Genomic DNA, 19077 nt, shown 5'->3' with positions numbered 1-19077 from the left:
CACTGTGCCATCTGGGTTGTGGGCAGGAGTGCTTGATTTGGAGCCAGTTGGCAGACACCAGGCGGGTGGCTGAGGGTCAGTTACTGCCCTGTGCCTTAGGTCTTTCACATGTAAAGTTACAGTAATGACATACATTTTTCTCTTTCTGTGCCTTTTCAAAATGCTATACTTCTCAACTTCTAAAATTCTATCTAGAAAAGGAACAGTAGATCTCAAAGACAGATGAGTCTTCTGTAGTTGTCTTATATGGCCAAATAACCTACCTCACAGGGTTACAGCGATGAGTTAGTATGTAAAACATTTATAGGACAGTGCCCAGCACACACAGCTAACACCTTAAAAAGCTTCCTCTCATTATCCTTCTTATTTTGGCCTGGGCCAATGAAAGCTTTAGCATGGGCCAGTAGCACCTGTCCATACACCAGATTTGGAAACCAAAGGCCTAGACAACCAATTTTTACCACTTCTAAACTTCTGTGGCCGTCTCATCTTTAAAACTTAGTACTTAATTATACGTTGTCTTTTCTGATAAGACCACTTTTTCTAGCTCTTTTAAACTCCTTAAGAGCAGAGAGCATATCTGACACTGCTTATTCTTCTGCTGCTTTACTACCAACCCTCCAGTTCACACAGCAGCCCTGTCTGTATGGAAGACCACCAAAAAAAATACTAGTTGGTTGACCAGCTGACGGATTGTGCTCCAGTCTTCCTAACCAGACCATGGAGACGGCCCTGGTGGAAAGTGTCCTGGCCCAACACTTGGGAATGGACTCACACAAGTGCCATGCCAAGCTATACCTTTCAACAAGATTCACAAAAACTGTTAACACTTAATACAAAACTTACGGTATCCCAGTCTCCGTGAGGCACTTTCTGTATATTTATTCATTTAAATCTCACAACGCCCTGTGAGGTATAGTTATCATTGTGCTCATCTACAAATGAGGGAACTGAGGCACTGAGAGGTTAAGTAACCTGCCCAAGGTTGCACAGCCAGTAAGTGGCAGAGCCTAGACTCAAAGCCAGGCAGTCTGGTTCTAGATGGAGTCTGTGCATGCACTAAGTCTCTAATTCGGCTGCCTCTCAGGCCAGAACTGAGAGCTCTCATGGGGGTACGGGCCACTGCTGAATTCCCCTCCGCTCACAGCTTCTCCACTTGGCAGCAAAGCCTGCCTTCACTGAGCTTCCAAGCTCAGAGAAACCTGGGGTTTAAACGCAGCACAGCAGCAAGTTTTACAACAAAGCTTCGCATGGCATATCGTGATTAAATCCTTGTTAAGTTCTCAAAGAGGATTTTGATATTATCTTACCGAAGCAGTTCATCCTGGACTTCAATCAGATGTTGCCTTTTCTTTTCGATATCTGAGATCATCTAAGTAATACAACAGTTAGTTAAATTAATTTTGTAAATATTTGAGCACTGCCTTGTACACTGTATTGGAAATATAGTGGGAAACAAGACAAACCCCATTCTTACCATCATGGAACTTTGGTCTAATAGGGAAGATAGATATTACATACAAACAGGATGTAATTACAACATGTGATACATGCTATGAAGGGAAAGAACAGGGAACTCTGAAAAAGAACAGGGGTATCCAGTTGAGGACTAATTAAAGAGGAACTGGGGTCAGATCTTTACTACCCTGTGAGCTATAAAGTAAGGAGTTTCCATTGTATCTAGGTACACTAGAAAAATATTGAAGCAGGGGAGTGTCATGACACAATTTGTATTTTAAACAGGACATTTCAGTATAATACACTGTATTATCTCAACTGTCACTTATAGTGACTACCTCATATTCCACTGCTGGACATTGAGACTACTCCTGCTTGCTTATAAGAAATGCAGAATTGAGCAACAGGAGATTAAAACTGAAAAACGACAAAGGCTTATAATCACCAGAAGGAAAATGTATACATTTCAAATCCATTTCTGTTATAAATGTAGAGGGGGAGCTGTGCTTCTACACGTAGGTTCATGCAAGTTTGGAGCTAGAACATCGGATGTCAGGTGGTCCAACTACAAACAGACGGGCAAGGAGGGCCTCGCGTTTCCTTTTGCAAACCTAGTGGCACACAGTGCATTGAGGGAGCAGAACCAGGACGAGAAAGGAGGCCTCCTGACCCTTAACCCAGGATTCTCCCCAGGCTGCCCTTTTACCTGAGACCTAAGACAGTTCTTTAGTCTAAAAGGTTTTTGACATACACAGCAGTGACTAATATACATTACTTAATACTTATCCATATAAGTGGCCATTTTGGGCTTGAGAGCCATTTTTAGGCTAACAAGGATCCCCAGTTCCTCAGCTTGCAGGATACTCATCTGATCGATCACCAGATCAACCAAAGAAAAGCCTGACTAAAGAGATAAAAGATCTTATACAAACTCTCAAGGTCGTAAAACCCAGAGTCAGGTCTTTACTTAACTCTACATATGTGCATGTTCTACAGGACTGTGTTTCTAATCACATAAGTGAGTTACCTTAGTGTTCTTCCTTCTCAGAGTTTTCAACATCTGGACTTCTTTAAGCTACACAAAACAAAAAATAAATATTCGCCTGCATTTTCCACAGTTAACTGTTTTATCAGTTTACAATATAACCACATCTAGTTTAAAAACAACATGTGAAATATGTATAGTTCTAATGAGTTCTTTACCACATTGCCAGCAAATGCAAGCTTTTCTAAGATAACAGTATGCTGCTCAGGATTAATAAAAAATATCCAGACCAACAAATTTATGTCAGTGAACTTACCATTTTGATGAGTTCTTCTTTCAAATTAGAATGAAATTTGTTGATGGCTTCCTTACAAATTCTGGAGTCTGTTTTTTGTCTATAGCAGGATAAAGAAAGTTAAACTTAGGTATTACATAAGGTATTACATAAAGGATTTTGAAAGGTGTGTTGCATTTGTTTAGCACACCCATAGACACACACACTGTTTGGTACATGCCCTTTTTTTTTTTTTTTTTTAATTAAGGCTATGTAATGAGCGCTCCTTTTTTTTTTTTTTTTAAGATGTTGGGGGTAGGAGTTTTTATTTATTTATTTATTTATTTTTGCTGTGTTGCGTCTTCGTTTCTGTGCGAGGGCTTTCTCTAGTTGTGGCAAGCGGGGGCCACTATTCATCGCGGTGCGCGGGCCTCTCACTATCGCGGCCTCTTGTTGCGGAGCACAGGCTCCAGACGCGCAGGCTCAGTAGTCGTGGCTCACGGGCCCAGTCGCTCCGCGGCATGTGGGATCCTCCCAGACCAGGGCTCGAACCCGTGTCCCCTGCATTAGCAGGCAGATTCTCAACCACTGCGCCACCAGGGAAGCCCTGGTACATGCCCTTTTGAATATCTAAGATGGCATGGTCAGCTTGCAGCCCTTTCTCAGATTAAAAAAAATACTGGAAACATCTCAACAAACAAAAGAAAAAGAAGAGGAAATATTTCCCCCAAACCCTCATGTATGTGGTCAGCACTCCCTGACACTGGCCACATCCACAGGGGACACTAAGCCATGTAGAAAGCAATGTTTACAGCCAATCTCCGTCTTTTTCTGCTGCCTGATCCAGTGACCAGCAGACTTTAGCGCCTTCCTTCCTCCCTCCCTGCTATAACTGGAGAAATAATTGTATAACACATCTGGACTAACCAATGAGTAAGTAGCCAGAAGCCTGCCATTCAGTTCTGCAAAAACTATAAAGCTGACCCAAAACTGGCTCAGGTCCCTGTCATCAGGGACAAAAGAGCCCAGTCTCCCGTCTGGCTTACTCTGGCTGGACACAGACCCACAGCGACTGTGCAGGAGGAGCGCACACACTGCCAGGGCGGCAGCCAGCCCACTCTGCCTCGGCACGGTGCACCACTATGAAGTGTGCTTTTAATCGAAAATAAATCTCGTGTGACAGTTTATCTTATAGTTATTTTTATCTTGGGGCAAATCCATGAGGAAAAGTCACCCAGCATAAGGGGACTAAGCCCACGGCCTAATTCTTCAGAAGCTAAGCATCACATAAGAGAAGGCCTACACATCTGAATACAGATTTTTGAAGTTTTCATCAAAAAAATGGAGTATTTCTAGTGACATCAGAAGATGGTGGAATAGGAAACCCCACAGGGAAACCAACTTAACAACTACCTACAGCCCAAAAAGCCTTTATGAGAACTCCAGAAACCAGTTGAGAAGTTGCAGTACCCTGGTAAGTTCAAAGTCAAGAAATGTTCAATCTAAAAGAGCAATTTTAGGGCTTCCCTGGTGGCACAGTGGTTAAGAATCCGCCTGCCAATGCAGGGGACACGGGTTCGAGCCCTGGTCCAGGAAGATCCCACGTGCCGTGGAGCAACTAAGCCTGTGCGCCACAACTACTGAGCCTGCGCTCTAGAACCCGCGAGCCACAACTACTGAGCCCACGTGCCACAACTACTGAAGCCCGTGTGCCTAGAGCCCACGCACCGCAACGAAGAGTAGCCCCTGCTTGCCGCAACCAGAGAAAGCCTGCGCACAGCAACAAAGACCCAACACAGCCAAAAATAAAATAAATAAATAAAAGCAATTTTAAACATGATGTCTTAATAAAATAATCTCTCTATATAAATAGCATAAATTGATAGAAGTACCAGGAAAAACGTGAGTAATACTGATTCTACATAGATCCAATAATTAGAGATTCTACATAGAACCACTAATTAGAGCTTTCCCACAGATTATGTGCCAGGCCATAAAGGAAGCCTCAGTATTTCAAAAATAGCTATCACCAGTCCATGAAATTTGACCATAACTATGTAAGATGGAAGGTTAATACAAAAATATAAATTAAAAAGTCATATTTGGACATACAAAAACATACTACTTAATAATTCACAGGCTTGAAAAAAATCATAATGGAAGTTTAAAAATATGTAAAACAGTGATAATGAAAATTCTACATATCAGAAGCTGTGGAGTGAGTAGAAGTGCTATTTCAAGGGAAATTTATTAGGTACATATATCACAATATCAAAAGACTTACGTATACTCTAGGAGGATGTTCTCAAATGCAGACAAAACGACATCTAACTCCATGATGTCACTGGTTTTCTTTTCTTTTAAACACCAAATAGGTACACAGTCGGAAGTATCTAAAACATTAGGATAAGTCCATTTAAAATACTGATTATCAACAGTTTAGCTCTAGGTCCAGGGTTCTGAAAGCCTACAATGAAAGTAGTTCCACCAAATTGCTAAAAATAGCGAGAGCTTTTGAAGCACATGGGAGGAGACATGCTCACTTCTTCCTCTCCCGGTCAGTCTCACAAACCCGTCTGTACCTCACCCTCCAACTGCCGTCTGCTTGGTTCTCCCCTTTCTGCTGAAGCGGCCTAAAGCACTGCTGCCTTTTCATTACCTTGCTGAGTCCTTAACAGTCTGCTCTTATCTAACACTACTGGTGACTGAGATCTTCTCTGTTAACTACATTTTCATAGTTTTAATCTACCTGAGAGGCCACTTCTAGGACACATAAAGGTTACTGAGTGTATTGATTCAGATAGCTGTAGGAATATAATAAGAGATTAACTAAACTATGGTACATTTGTGAGCAAAATATTATACATTCAGTAAAATGGTATTGTAGAATATTTAATGACAAGGACTTGAGCCCACTTAGTGTGAGAAAAGCTCAGTAAAAGAATTGAAGAGTAAAGACCAAAAAACATGGTAGTTATTTTGGGGTGATGGAATTGTAGGTGATTTTATCTTTCTTTCCATACCTTCGAAATTTTCCAAAATAAGCATTTTTATAAGAAAAATATAAAACTTATCTTTTAAAAGAACTGAAGGAAAGAGAAAATGCTTTATTTTCCTCCCATTTTCCAATAAACTGTCAATAAAAAATGATGCAAAATAACATGGATGAATCTCAAAGTTATGCTGAGTGAAAGAAGCCTTCTATAATAGAGTACATACTATGTTGTATGAAAAGAGTATATACTATGTTATGAAAAATTAAAATAGATTAATGAATAGGCGCTAAAGCAAGTATAATAAATTTTGACAGTAAAATCTAGGTAGTGGGTATATGAATATATATTGTAAAATTCTTTCTCCTTTGTTGTCTGTTGAAAATTTTCATGATAGATGTTGGGAAAATCAGTTATTCCAAAGTCACATATTTTTAACTTTTTAAAGTAACAATTTTATATACTTAAATTTACTACTTTATCAAATTAAATATTTTTAAAAAAGAAATTCTTGAATGATTGACTATGTATAAAACACTATTGTATACCCAAGTCTGTGGCTTCACTTCTTGGTTTCTTCCTTTTGCCACGAAACATCTTCTTTTTCTGAGCTTTCTTAAAAAAAACAAAAAAAACCACAGCAAAGATTTTTATTTAAGAGGAGTTTCTCTTAAAACAAGAATTAAGACAGTATTATCAGACACTGTCAATATTTTAGCTACAATTCTCATTTTGTTCTAAGTTAATGGTTAATTATATAAATTATCTAAATTAATATAAGGAAATGCTGAAAAAAATTAAACCACCTCAAAATAAAAAGTAATTAAAACTTTCAGTTGGCTTGTAACAGTGGGTGCCTTGGAGGAAACTGAACTTTTATTATTTAAGATAATAATGTGTGGGGCTTCCCTGGTGGCGCAGTGGTTGGGGGTCCGCCTGCCGATGCAGGGGACACGGACTCGTGCCCCAGTCTGGGAACATCCCACATGCCGCGGAGCGGCTGGGCCCGTGAGCCATGGCCGCTGAGCCTGCACATCCGGAGCCTGTGCTCCACAACGGGAGAGGCCACAACAGTGAGAGGCCCGTGTACCGCAAAAAAGAAAAAAAAAAAAAAAAAAGATAATAATGTATGGAATCAGCTCAATTTCTGCTCCAAGCTAAAAGGAAGTAACAGCTTCTGAACTAGCTGTCTTGCCATAAACAGCCATAAAGTGGGGAGAGGGGTGGCACCTTCATTCAGGCACTGGACAACAGGCAAAACAAGCCTGAGAGACTCAGAAGGTGGACTCTGGCTGCCCGCCTTCCCGCACGCCTGGGGACAGCTGAGACCGCAGCACAGCAGGCCCAGTCCCAGCAGAGTGGTAACCCTCGTCCGCGGGAGGCAGAGGCCTGCAGTAAGCTGCTCAGGGAGAAGAGCCCAGGTCTTGGGTGCGGGTCCCCGACAGCCCCTGACCGCCTACTCCACATGCGCATGAGGCTGCAGAGAGTATACTGGGACGTGGCTGTCGTGGGATTAAGAAGGTAACAGGTAATAACAGACAGGAAATTCTGGGGGAGATAAGATGGAGAAAATGCAGAGACCTCATTAACAACTAGTTAACAGCTGTCTATCCAGCTGAGCTTGGGGAGAGACCACAAGTTAGGGGTAAGAACGGTACCCTAGATCATGCAATATCAAACAGGGTGAAACTGTTCCCAAGGGGGCAGGCCAGAAACCCTCAGATCGTACAATGGTTTGTGACCCTCCTAAGTACCTAGTATATACACAGTATGTTTATGATATTATAATTTAACTGCGGGGGATGGTTAGGAGGAAAAATGTCTAAAAAGGCTTCTTAGGGAGGACAGCAATGGAAGAGGGTTGAGAAGCACTGCTCTAGAGAAAGGCCTACCCTAGACTCACCCTAACGAAGCCTAAAACCAGTCTCTGGCCAGATTCACCAGGGAGACAAAGACGGGAGGGTGTGGTAAGCAAGATCCCCAATGACTTGGACAATTCCCTCCCCTTGAGTGGGGGTGGCTCCTGTGAATATGATGGGATGGTCACTCCCTTGATTAGGTTACGTTTCATAAGAGACCACTGCAGCAGGCTGGAGAGATTCTCTGGCTAGCTCTGAAGATGTCAGCTGCCATGCTGTGAGAGGGCCATGTGACCAGGACCTAAGGGCAGAGAGTGACCCGGCTTTAACCAGAGAGAAAACAAGAACCTCAGGCCTACAACGGCAAGGATCAGAATTCTACCAGCAGCTTGCATGATCTTAGATGGGGACCCTGGGCCTTGGATGAGATTTCAGTCCTGGCTGGCACCTTGACTCCAGCCTCTGAGACCCCGAGCAGGGAATCCAGCTAAGGTGAGCCTGGACTTCTGACCTATAGAAACTGTGAGGTATAAATGTATGTTGTTTGAAGTCACAAAATTTGTGGTATTTTGTTAATGCAGCTACTGAAAACTATTACAGAGGTTGAGTCCCACTGAGTTACAGAGGCTTGGAAGACACCTTAGGCTTTCCACAGATTGACTCTAACGAAGGATAAACCACACTACAGAAGTTCAGGATGATCAGCCAATAATTAAGATGCCTATTAGAATGGAAGGCAGCATTCAGAAGAAAACACAACTCAAAGTCTCAACAACCTATCAACAATGTGCAATACACAAAAAGTACCAGGTTAAAAATGTTAATACAAAAAATGTAACCTATAGTCAAGACAGACAAAGTACTCAAAAGAAGCTGACCCTGAGACAGCCCAGATAGTCATCCCTCAATATCCAAGGAAGATGGTTCCCGGATCCCCCATGGATACCCAAATCCGCTGATGTTCAAAGTCCCTTTTATAAAATGGTGTAGTATTTGCATGTAACCTATATACATCCTCCTATAAACTTTAAATCATCTCTAGATTACTTACAAGACCTAATATATAAATACTGTGAAAATAGTTGCTGGTGCCTGGCAAATTCAACTTTTGCATTTTTGGAACTTTATGGAATTTTTTGTCGAATTTTTCCTATCAGCAGTTGGTTGAATCTATGGATGTGGAACCTGCAGATACAGAGGGCTGACTCTACCTGACTGAGAAAACAAAGACCTTAGAGCAGCTGTTATAAATATGTCCAAAGAAGGAAATGATGGTCTTAATGATTATGTAGATAGGGAATCTCAGCCAAGAAGTAGAAACTATGGGAAAAAAAAAAAAAAAAAAAGGAAATTCTAGAACCCAAAAGCACGCTACTAAAAAGGAAAAGTCACTGGGTGATGTTTTATTTCCTGTGGCTGCTATAATAAACGACCACAGCTTCGTGGCTTAAAACAACAGAAATGTCTTCTCCCACAGTTCTGGAGTTCAGAAGCCTGAAATCCATTTCAGTGGGCCAAAATGAAGGTGCCGGCATATTGTGACATATTAAAAGCTTGACTAAAAGATATTATATATCGATATGTCAAGAATCTTAAAATAGGGACTTCCCTGGTGGCACAGTGGTTGAGGGTCTGCTTGCCGGTGCAGGGAACACAGGTTCAAGCCCTGGTCTGGGAGGGTCCCATGTGCTGCAGAGCAGCTGAGCCCATGTGCCACAACTGCTGGACCTGCGCCCTGGAGCCCGCGAGCCACAACTGCTGGGCCTGCGCTCCATAACTATTGAGACCCGTGTGCCTGGAGCCTGTGCTCTGCAACGGGAGAGGCCGCCACAGTGAGAAGCCCGAGCACTGCAACAAAGAGTAGCCCCTGCTCACCGCAACTGGAGAAAGCCCGCGCGCAGCAACGAAGACCCAATGCACCCAGTAAATAAATAAACTTATTAAAAAAAAAAAAAAAAAGAATCTTAAGATTTCATATGACCCAGAAATCTTATCATAGCAATTTCTTCTAAGGAAATGATCAAGGATGTGCACAGAGATTTAGCTAGAAAAGAAAATCATCAAAGCACTTACATTTTAAAAATTACAGTTGCTCAGTAGTAAGAGATTAAACTATGGCACGTTCATGAATGAAATGTCATGCATTTATTAAAATGGTATGTAGAATACTTAATGAGAAGGATATGGTTCCACTTAGGGTGAGAAAAGCTCAATAAAGAAGAGTATAGACCAAAAAATGTGGTGGTTATTTTATTTTTGGGGTGATGGAATTATAGGTGATTTTATCTGCTTTTCCATACCTTCCAAATTTTCTAAATAAACTTATTTTTATAATAAGAAAAGTGTAAAACTTATCTTTTAAAAGAAGTGAAGGAAAAAGAGAAAATGCTTTGTTTTCCTCCTAGACATTTTCTATCAACGTTTTTTCTCTCCAAGGGGATAGCAGACACTCTCCTACCAGTTGACTTTCTGTTTCCAGGGTCTCTTCTTCAACAGAGGGCTTGGCACCAAGGGGTCCCACCTTTTTAAGCGTGACCAATTCAGCTGGTTTCTCTGAAGGTTCTGAAGATGCTGTAGCTGAAACAGCTTCATGTTGTGTACTTATGTTCTCTGCTGGTTTAACTTTTCTCGTTACATCACTTTCTTCAGTGCTTTCAGATTCATCACTAATGGGCTTGAGTTTTCTTCCTGGCTATGTCAAGAAAACAGCATTACTGTTTTGAAAGTACAGATGCTTACCATTCCTATTGTATTAGATAACCATGAAGCCCACATTTCTTATCTCTAAACTTCAAGACTGAACATAATAGGAAGATGGCAACACGATTTAGCGGATAGGATGGGAAACCTTGACTAAAGGGCTCCAAGCAGGCGCTCCCAGCAAACCCCTCTGCCTTTGTAAACCACCATCTAAACACATTACACGAACACGATGAAAACTGACAAGGTACACAGAGAGTTGAGATCTCTGTAATGAAAAACACTTCAGATATAAAAATATTTCATTTTTATTAAAAAAAATCTTCTAAAACATTATATACTCTTTATGAAAAATGTTGCTACAGAACATTTTCTCTATTTGCATCCAACTTGACTGGATATGAAATATCTTACAATTTAAGATAGGAGAACACGCCTACATACCTTTTTTGCACTAATTTTTACAGACTCATTTTCACTTGCTTCAACGTCAGAAGTGTCCGAACTGTATCAAAGAACAAACCATCAATATCTTGCACACATTTCATTTTTATTGACATATGTCTTCTAAAAGTTGCTCCCCCAACACAAAAATGAGCTCAATTTATAAGGAGATTTCCCACCTGTCACGGGTGGGCCTGCCACCTTCCCAGATTTACTGGTCATCTCCCACACCTTCCCACACCCAGGCCACATCAGTTTAGTGCTGGCAGGCAAGTAAGTGTCCCATAACTGCAGTACCTCATGGCCCTGTCTGAGAACCGCTCTTTTCTCCCCGTCACCACTCCCAGGTGTACGGGCCATCATCTGTACTAATCCACAGACACTAGGCCCATGCTCAGGGGACAGAAAAGAGAATACCTTCTTTCATCCTTTGAAAAGGAAAAAATAACCCTAAACTTCTGATGAGAGTTCTTTCATTTTTTTCATTCAATTCAACAAACATTTATTTAACACCAACCTCAAGATGCAAGTACAAGGAATAAAATGACTTGAAAAATGAGGAGGCTTCCTTTAATGGGTTCACTGACTAGCAGGAAGGCCAAAGACAGTGAGTGCAGAGGAGATGTGGAGAAATGGCTGGGGAATCAGGAAACACATCATGGTTATGAGACTTGAGGTGACTTCTGAAAACACTTTTCCAGGCAAAGAAACAAAGGGAATGGGATTTAAGGAAGAAGGAAAAGTAAACATAAAAGCACCGTTCGACGTACGGGAAATCAGAGTACAGAGCGACTGTCTTGCTAAAGAGAAGCTAACACTATGGAAGAAGCCAAAGGCTAGGACCGGGGAGGCACCGAGGCGGCCAGAGGCGTCCTGCTCAGACCTGCCTTGCTTGGGTGCTGCGCCAGGGCGACCCTCGCGTGGCGGCCACTGCTGCCCGGCCTTCCCTTCAGAGCTGCCCACCACCTGGGGTCGGCCAGAGCTGTGAGAGCTGCGCTGCAGTCTGAGGCCATCTCTGCTCAATCCGGATTCTTCCACCTGTAACTTTCCCTGATGTTGCCAATACATCTCTTCAATTCTCACTCTGCCTCAGGTCTACTGACCCGAGGAGCCAGACAGACACAGGGGGCCCCCGTACCACGCCTACAGGTTGGGGGTGAGGGAGCTAAGGCCTCCATGCTAGACACACGCACTGGAAGCGGCGGTGGTGGGGGTGGTGATCGCACAGACAAAGCGACCAGCAGCAGGGGCCTGAGCCGTGGCCACAGGGAGGCCGAGGGTGTACGCAGAGAAGAAAAGCAGGTTCTCAAGGGAGTCACAGGCCAGAACAAAGGAGACCGGTCAGAGAACAGAAGGTACCAGGAACGGTTCCCAGACAGCTTTGTGGGGTGACTGGGTGACATCAGGACCCTCAAGCTAGAGGACACCAAAGGAGCTTGTTGACACCAGGCGAGGGAGGAATGATGGAGCCTGGTTTCGGCTTTGTTGAGCCCGAGGTGCCTACAGGCATCTAGGGAAACGTGGCCAAGGTGCAGGACAGCCGGGGCCTCGGGAGGGGCTGGGCAAGAGGGAGACCTGGGGTCAGCGGCTTATGGGTCGTTAAAGCCACGAGAGGAATACGGGGGAGGGTGGAGAGGAGAGGGTGAGCGCAGACTCGCAGACACACAAAGAGGAGAGGAGAGCTGGGAACAAAGAACCCGACAGCCCTGGACAGGCCCGGGGGGCCTGGCAGCTGACGCCGCCTGAGTCCTGGGGAACGCTGACGTGCGCGCCCTCTCTCCCCACCCGCGCGCCTCCCCATGCATCCCTTCTGCCCAGACTTCCTTCTGTATCCATATATAAGCCCGGTCTAACCTACCCAAATAAAGTTTTTTGTCTGGACGTATCGCACCACCAAAACCAAGATTACCAAGGACATCCACACTGTTAAACCAACCCCTGTGCTCAGCCTTTCCCTGACTGGCGTTTGGTCCTCCTGAGGACACACACCTACTCACGCCCCCGCGTCTCCCGAGCACAAGCCCTCTCCTGGCTTCCTTCCCCCTCTGGCCACTGGTCCTCTCTCTGCTTTGCAAGCTCCTCCTCCACCTGGACAGATGCCAGGCTTTCCCGCAGGGTGGCCCCAGGTCCCCGCCTCCTCTCGGCCCACCGTCTCTCCCTGGGAGTGCTCACCCGTGCCTACACCTCCTGTACCAAACCACTTCAGTCTGAACTCCGGCTCAGCCCCTCCTGGGAGCGCCAGGCCCAAGTACACAGCAGTCTCTCTGACATCTCCACACCAAGTTCATGACCGCCTCAGGATGACAGGAGTACTCAATGTCCTAGGTAGCCCCATCCTACTCCATGGCACAATCTCAATCCACTGACACGACAGAAAGGCAGGAGTTGTCAATGACAAATAGGATTAATTGCACCCAGGTTTAGATGAAGTCACGGAAGTCAAGGAGAAAATGACCAACACTAGAAGAATGGAAAAAGGATACAAAGAGTGTGCAGAAAGCAATTCAAGGACTTGTAAAACATGTGAGAGACGCTCTGTAACTCAGTCATGAGAAAAATACAAACTAGAACTAGACAGACAGCATATCACACTGGCAAAGCCCCAAGTCCGACACCATGCTGGTGGGCACGGGGCCGTAGCTGAAAACCGCCAACATATTTCATGTGGCTGAGGACGTCCCTTATGAACACATCCCACAGAAATACAGGCACGTGTGTGGGACGGCCTGTGTGCCAGGCTCCTGACTGCAGCACTGCTGGTGACGGCGGAGACTGCAAACAGCCCCACTGCCTGTCGACCCAGGACTGGGGAGACAGGCTACGGAAGGTCCCAACTGTGGAGAGCCTGCCACGGTCAACAGAGGGGCGAGGAAGCCCCACATGCACTGATACGGAAAGACCTCCAAGATTCAGAGTGGAAAAGCCCGGGAGCAAGGTGTCCTGCCTTTTCGAAAAAGGTTAGAACGCTGTATTCGTACTCTGATGTGCACAAAGAAGCTGTGAAAAGACATGTAAGAAATTAATAGTGGGGGAGAGGGAAACAGTGGATGCAGGAGCTGGGTGATGGTGGAGAGGACAGAAAGACTACTGTTAACCTTTTTGTATGTTTAAACCGCGTGAAGGCGTCACCTATTCAAAAAGTCTTCCTGAGAAATTACATTCACCACCATTTAAAATGGACTCTCTGGCTTTCCAAATATTTGGCTTTCGTTACCAATTTCCAATAACATCTCACAGAAGAACTGGAGTCTCGCAAATAACCAAGGACCGTAAGTTTTCCCCAGTGCACAGAACCTCAGAAAGATGTCCTCATCTAGATTTCTGCCCAAGTGGGATATTTGTTTTAAAAATACAGTTCTGTTACTTTCAAAATACAGTCAGTAACTAGAACTGACCTATTACCTAACAGAGGTCCTTAAGTCAAGGATTTGCTCTAGCGAATAATTTTTAGTCAGTACTACAGCTGCTGAAGAGTTCTTCATTATATGTGCTCTCGAGTTGCCCCTGGTGTCATTTTTACAGATTTTCCTGACTCAGGCCTCCACATAAATCTGAAAACTCAAACCAATGCAGCTTAGGGACCACGCAGCTGAAACGTACAACAGACTGCGTTTCCTTTGGGATTATCAGCTTCTCTTCCCTATTCCCACCCTGAACTAGAAAACATACCTTTTGTGACAATTAAGCATATTTGTAAATTAAAGGGACCTCTGAAAATCATCTAAAATTCTATGCTCCTAAAACCTTTCCCCTCCTTCTTTGTTTTACCTCAAAGCTAAACCACCTTCACCGGTAAGTTTTCTAGGATAATCAGGTGTCAGTTACAGTTCTTATAAGTAATGTCAATTACTGAAAAACTGCCTTTTCATGTCCCAGTCTTCTTGAGGGAAAACATAAGTTGGCTCAAAAGATCTTTAAAAAGTTTTGGTTTTATAAGCTTTGTCTTAAAGAACGTCTCAGAAATCCCATTAACCAGGAGTAAACAGTTGCTTGAGATCCACCCATACCTTCTTTTTGCTTCCTTTCCTTGAGGAGTTGAGGGGAGAGATGACCCGCAGTGCTCGGAGAATTCTTCCTCATCAGCATATATAGCTGTGCTGTGTAAAGGAGGGTCTACAAAAGATTTTTTTAAAAAGGGCATTCAGAAGGCTGGCTGGCTGCGCAGTATTCAAGTTTGTTCCTTTACATTGGAGTATAAAGCAACCTGTGTTTAAATGGCTAACAAAATCAAAACCAATTACATATGCTACTTATGATCTCACACCTCAACAAGAAAAAATGTAAACCATTTCACCAATAAATACATGGATAGTTAAGCTATAACCTTACTGTCCTTATATATTACATGGAAACTTTTAAATGAGCTAAAAGATAAACAGGAGGTCTGACATTCTCTCCTCACCTGATGGAGCATCACACATCCACCTGGGAGACACAGCATGAACAATAAACTCAGAGGTGTGGAGGGCTTGCCCCACTCCTGCAACTCCATTACCCCACGGAGTGCCTGGCGCAGGGTGGGCACTCGACAGCTGTGGACGACGAGCCCTATGGGGAGGGACCCCGGTCCTTCCGCACTTCCCCTCCTCTCTCCTTTACTCTAGAGCCTTGAGCTAAGCATAAAAAGTTAACTGAGGGCTTCCCTGGTGGCGCAGTGGTTGAGAGTCCGCCTGCCGACGCGGGGAACACGAGTTTGTGCCCTGGTCCGGGAGGATCCCACATGCCGCGGAGCGGCTGGGCCCGTGAGCCATGGCCGCTGAGCCTGCGTGTCCAGAGCCTGTGCTCCGCAACGGGAGAGGCCACAACAGTGAGAGGCCCAAGTACCGCAAAAAAAAAAAAAAAAAAAAAAAAAGTTAACTGGAATGGAGACTTGCCTGGTGGCGCAGTGGTTAAGAATCCGCCTGCTGATGCAGGGGACACGGGTTCAAGCCCTGATTCAGGAAGTTCCCCCATGCCGCGGAGCAACTAAGCCCGTGCACCACAACTACTGAGCCTGCGCCCTAGAGCCCGCGAGCCACAACTACTGAAGCCCGTGCGCCTAGAGCCCGTGCTCCACAACAAGAGAAGCCACCGCACCACAACAAAGAGTAGCACCAACTAGAGAAAGCCTGAGCAGCAACGAAGACCCAACGCAGCCAAAACTAAAAAAAAAAAAAAAAAGTTAATTGGAATGAAGATAAAGGAGATAATGAGATAATGAAGATAATGGAGAAACGGAGATAAAGGAGAGGAGACCACAGGGCCTTGGTGGGAGGATGCGCCTACCTGCTGAGGAAGAGGGGGGTCACAGGAGAGGCCTCGGCACCCTGGCCTGGGCTTGTGGCGGGGGAAGGAGGAGGCCAGCAGCGTGGAGCCAATGGCTGCAGGGGCGCCTGGTAAGGGCCAAGCACCCATCTCTTCACGCTCAGGCTTTAGCGTGCTGCACACATTTAAACGTTCTCACATTTAAACGTTTCAGCTGCTTATATAATGAACATAGCAACTGCACAATTTTAAAGTTAGTAATATACTTTGTATTGGCCTCAACTAGGCAAAGGGGTTTATTTACTTTACTACTGGGAATAACAAGGGAGAAAAAGGAAACTAGACCAATTTTTAATCTCCATATGTAACCAGTCACACAAGCTGTACTCTTACTACTCAACAATAAAAAGATAAATAACCTGATTTCAACCCAAGTAAAGGATGTGAACAGGCACCTCTTCGAAGAAGATAAAGGCATACCTCGTTTTATTGCACTTTGCTTTACTGCACTTCGCAGACACTGCATTTTTTACAAATTGAAGGCTTGTGGCAACCCTGCATTGTCAGATGATGATTAGCAATAAAGTACTTCTTAATTAAGGAATGTATATTGTTTTGTTACACATAATGCTATTGCACACTTCACAGATTACAGTGTAGTGTAAACGTAACTTTTATCCGCACTGGAAACCAAAGAATTCGTGGCTCACTTTATTGCAATATTTGCTTTACTGCAGTGGTCCGGAACCGAACCCGCAGTACCTCCAAGGCGTGCCTGCATACAAATGGCCAATAAGTGCACCGAAAAGATGCTCAACATTAGTCATTAGGGGAATCCAACTCAAGACCACACTGAGATACTACCGCGCATCCATGTGAATAGCTATTATCAAAAAAACCAGAGAACAAGTAATGGTGAGGACGTGGAGAGACCGGAATCCTTGTGCATTGCTAATGGTGCAGCTGCAATTCCTCAAAAAAGTTAAACCCAGAATCATCATATGACCCAGCAATTCCAGTTCCGGGCACATACACAAAAGAAGGGAAAGCCAGGCTGGGACAGATATCTGTACACCTATGTTCACAGCTGCATTATTCAAAATAGTCAAAAGGTAGAAGCAACCCAAGTGTCCACTGACAGGTGACTGGATAAACAAAATGTGGTCTATACGTAAAACGTATACACTACACTGTTAAAAAGGAAGTTCTGACACATGCTACAACATGGATGAACGTTAAAGACATAATGCTACGTGAGAAAAAGGATACAAAAGTACAAATATTGTGTGATTCCTCTCACACGAGTGGGCAAATTCATAGAAACAGAAAGCTAGAAAGAGGGGGCGGGGCGAGGTGCCATCGGCTGTTGGGCAGAGAGTTTCACTCAGGGGAGAGAAAGGACAAAGTCCTGGGGACGGATGGGGTGATGGCTGCACACGATGCACACACGTCACGCCACAGAACCAGACACTTCAAAATGATTAAAAGGGTTAATTTTATGTTATGTATATTTTACCACACAAACACAATGAGACACCATTTCATACCCATTAGGATGGCTAGAATCGAAAAGTCAGATAATAACAAGAGTTGATGAAGATGTGGAGAAACTGGAACCCTCATACATAGCCGGTGGGAATGCAAAGTGGTACAGCTGCCGTGTCAACATTTCCTCAGAACGCTGAAGCGGAATCACCACGTGACTGAGGTGTACAGGCGGCCCTCCATATCTGTGGGTTCTGCATCCACAGAGTCAACCGACCATGGACTGAAAATATTTGGGGAAAACAAATTCCAGAGAGTTCCAAAAAGCAAAACTTGAATTTGCTGCACACAGGCAACTACTTACATAGCATTTCTATCATACTAGGTATTATAAGTAACCCAGAGATGACTGATAGCGAACGGGAGGATGTGCACAGGTTACACGCAAACACTATGCCATCTTCTGTTTGTATTTTGTTGATTTCCTGGCCACACCTCGCACCATGTGGGATCTCATCTCCCTGACCAGGGATTGAATCCGCACCTCCTGCATCGGCAGTGTGGAGTCTTAACCACTGGACCACCGGGGAAGCCTCCACTATGCCATTTTATATAAGGAACTTTAGCATCCTCGGACTACGGTATCCACGGGGGGTCCTGGAACCAATCTCACATGGATACTGAGGGATGACTACATTCCCAAGAGACATGAAAACACATGTCCATACAAAAAACTGGTACACGAATGTTCCCAGCAGGATAACTCGTAACGGCCACAAAGTGGACACAACGCAAGTGTACATCAACTGATGAATGGATAAAACAATGAGGTCTATCCACACAATGGATCACTGAACTCTAAAATGTTTAGGAATGAAGTACTTACACTACCACGTAGATGAACCTGCAAATACTACACGAAACGGAAGAAGTCACACATGACCACATGCACAGTGTATGAGTCTATTTAAGTGAAACATCCAGGATAGGCAGAGCCACAGAGACAGGAAGTAGATTGATGGTTGCCAAGGGCTGAGAAGAAGAATAGGGAGTGATTACTTCTGGGCACGGAGTTTCTTTCTGGGGTGATTAAAACGTTCTGGAATAGAAAATGGTGATGGTTGTACAATTCTGTGACTATACTAAAAGTGAATTGAATTGTACACTTTAAAAGGGTGAATTTTATGGCAAGTGAATTACATCTCAATTTTTTAAATTATGATTTCTTTTAGATGAGTAGTTAAAACATTTTTATCAAGTCATAATAAAAGGGGTTTTCTGGTAATGACTACTTTTCACCTTACAAAATGTACACTATTTTCTTTTATTAACAAAAATTAGACTAGAAATATTAGATGCCAAATTAAAAATACGTGAGAAGTTGTATGTTTTCGAAATTCCCTTAAAACTTATTCTGGCAAAAAATGTCTGATTACTGCTGTTCTAGATGTGGGCACACATGGCACACTCTGTATCATTTCTGGCCTCTAGAGTGGCCAGTGACACACTGACAGAAGCCGTCCCATCTGGACAACTCACACACCCCTGGTCAGACAGGCACCAGTCCCGTCTTCCTAACACTCCAGGGAACACAGGGGAAGCTCCCCCGAAGCATCCTCTGCCTCAGTGTGTTCA

General features: G+C 44.0%; 2 protein-coding genes across 9 annotated transcripts in view; one reads left to right on the top strand and one right to left on the bottom strand.

Annotated features, from left to right (window-relative positions):
- Positions 1-11795, top strand: part of PRIMPOL (primase and DNA directed polymerase) — a 59589-nt gene extending 47794 nt beyond the window's left edge. For all 7 annotated transcript variants that reach the window (XM_082608479.1, XM_082608476.1, XM_082608478.1 and 4 more), the window contains one exon: positions 11415-11795. In XM_082608479.1, the coding sequence (XP_082464605.1) occupies positions 11415-11701 (287 nt within the window). In that variant the 3' untranslated portion in view covers positions 11702-11795. The remainder of the gene's footprint in view (positions 1-11414) is intronic.
- CENPU (centromere protein U) overlaps positions 1-19077 on the bottom strand; it is a 30513-nt gene that overhangs the window by 5882 nt on the left and 5554 nt on the right. Inside the window, exons 4-11 of one of the 2 annotated variants that reach the window (XM_082608485.1) lie at positions 14721-14826; positions 10714-10774; positions 10091-10261; positions 6259-6325; positions 5002-5110; positions 2760-2838; positions 2486-2533; positions 1311-1372 (exon numbers count right to left, since the gene is read on the bottom strand). In XM_082608485.1, coding sequence (XP_082464611.1) covers positions 1311-1372; positions 2486-2533; positions 2760-2838; positions 5002-5110; positions 6259-6325; positions 10091-10261; positions 10714-10774; positions 14721-14826 — 703 coding nt within the window. Of the gene's footprint in view, positions 1-1310; positions 1373-2485; positions 2534-2759; positions 2839-5001; positions 5111-6258; positions 6326-10027; positions 10262-10713; positions 10775-14720; positions 14827-19077 lie in introns of both variants that reach the window. The other variant, XM_082608484.1, reaches the window with a different exon arrangement.

The sequence above is a fragment of the Mesoplodon mirus genome, assembly GCF_964341445.2.
Source record: "Mesoplodon mirus genome assembly, chromosome: 20".
Classification (NCBI taxonomy): Eukaryota; Metazoa; Chordata; class Mammalia; order Artiodactyla; family Ziphiidae; genus Mesoplodon; species Mesoplodon mirus.
The sequence above is the reverse complement of the archived record's forward strand: the minus strand, read 5'-3'. Positions and strand labels throughout refer to the sequence as shown.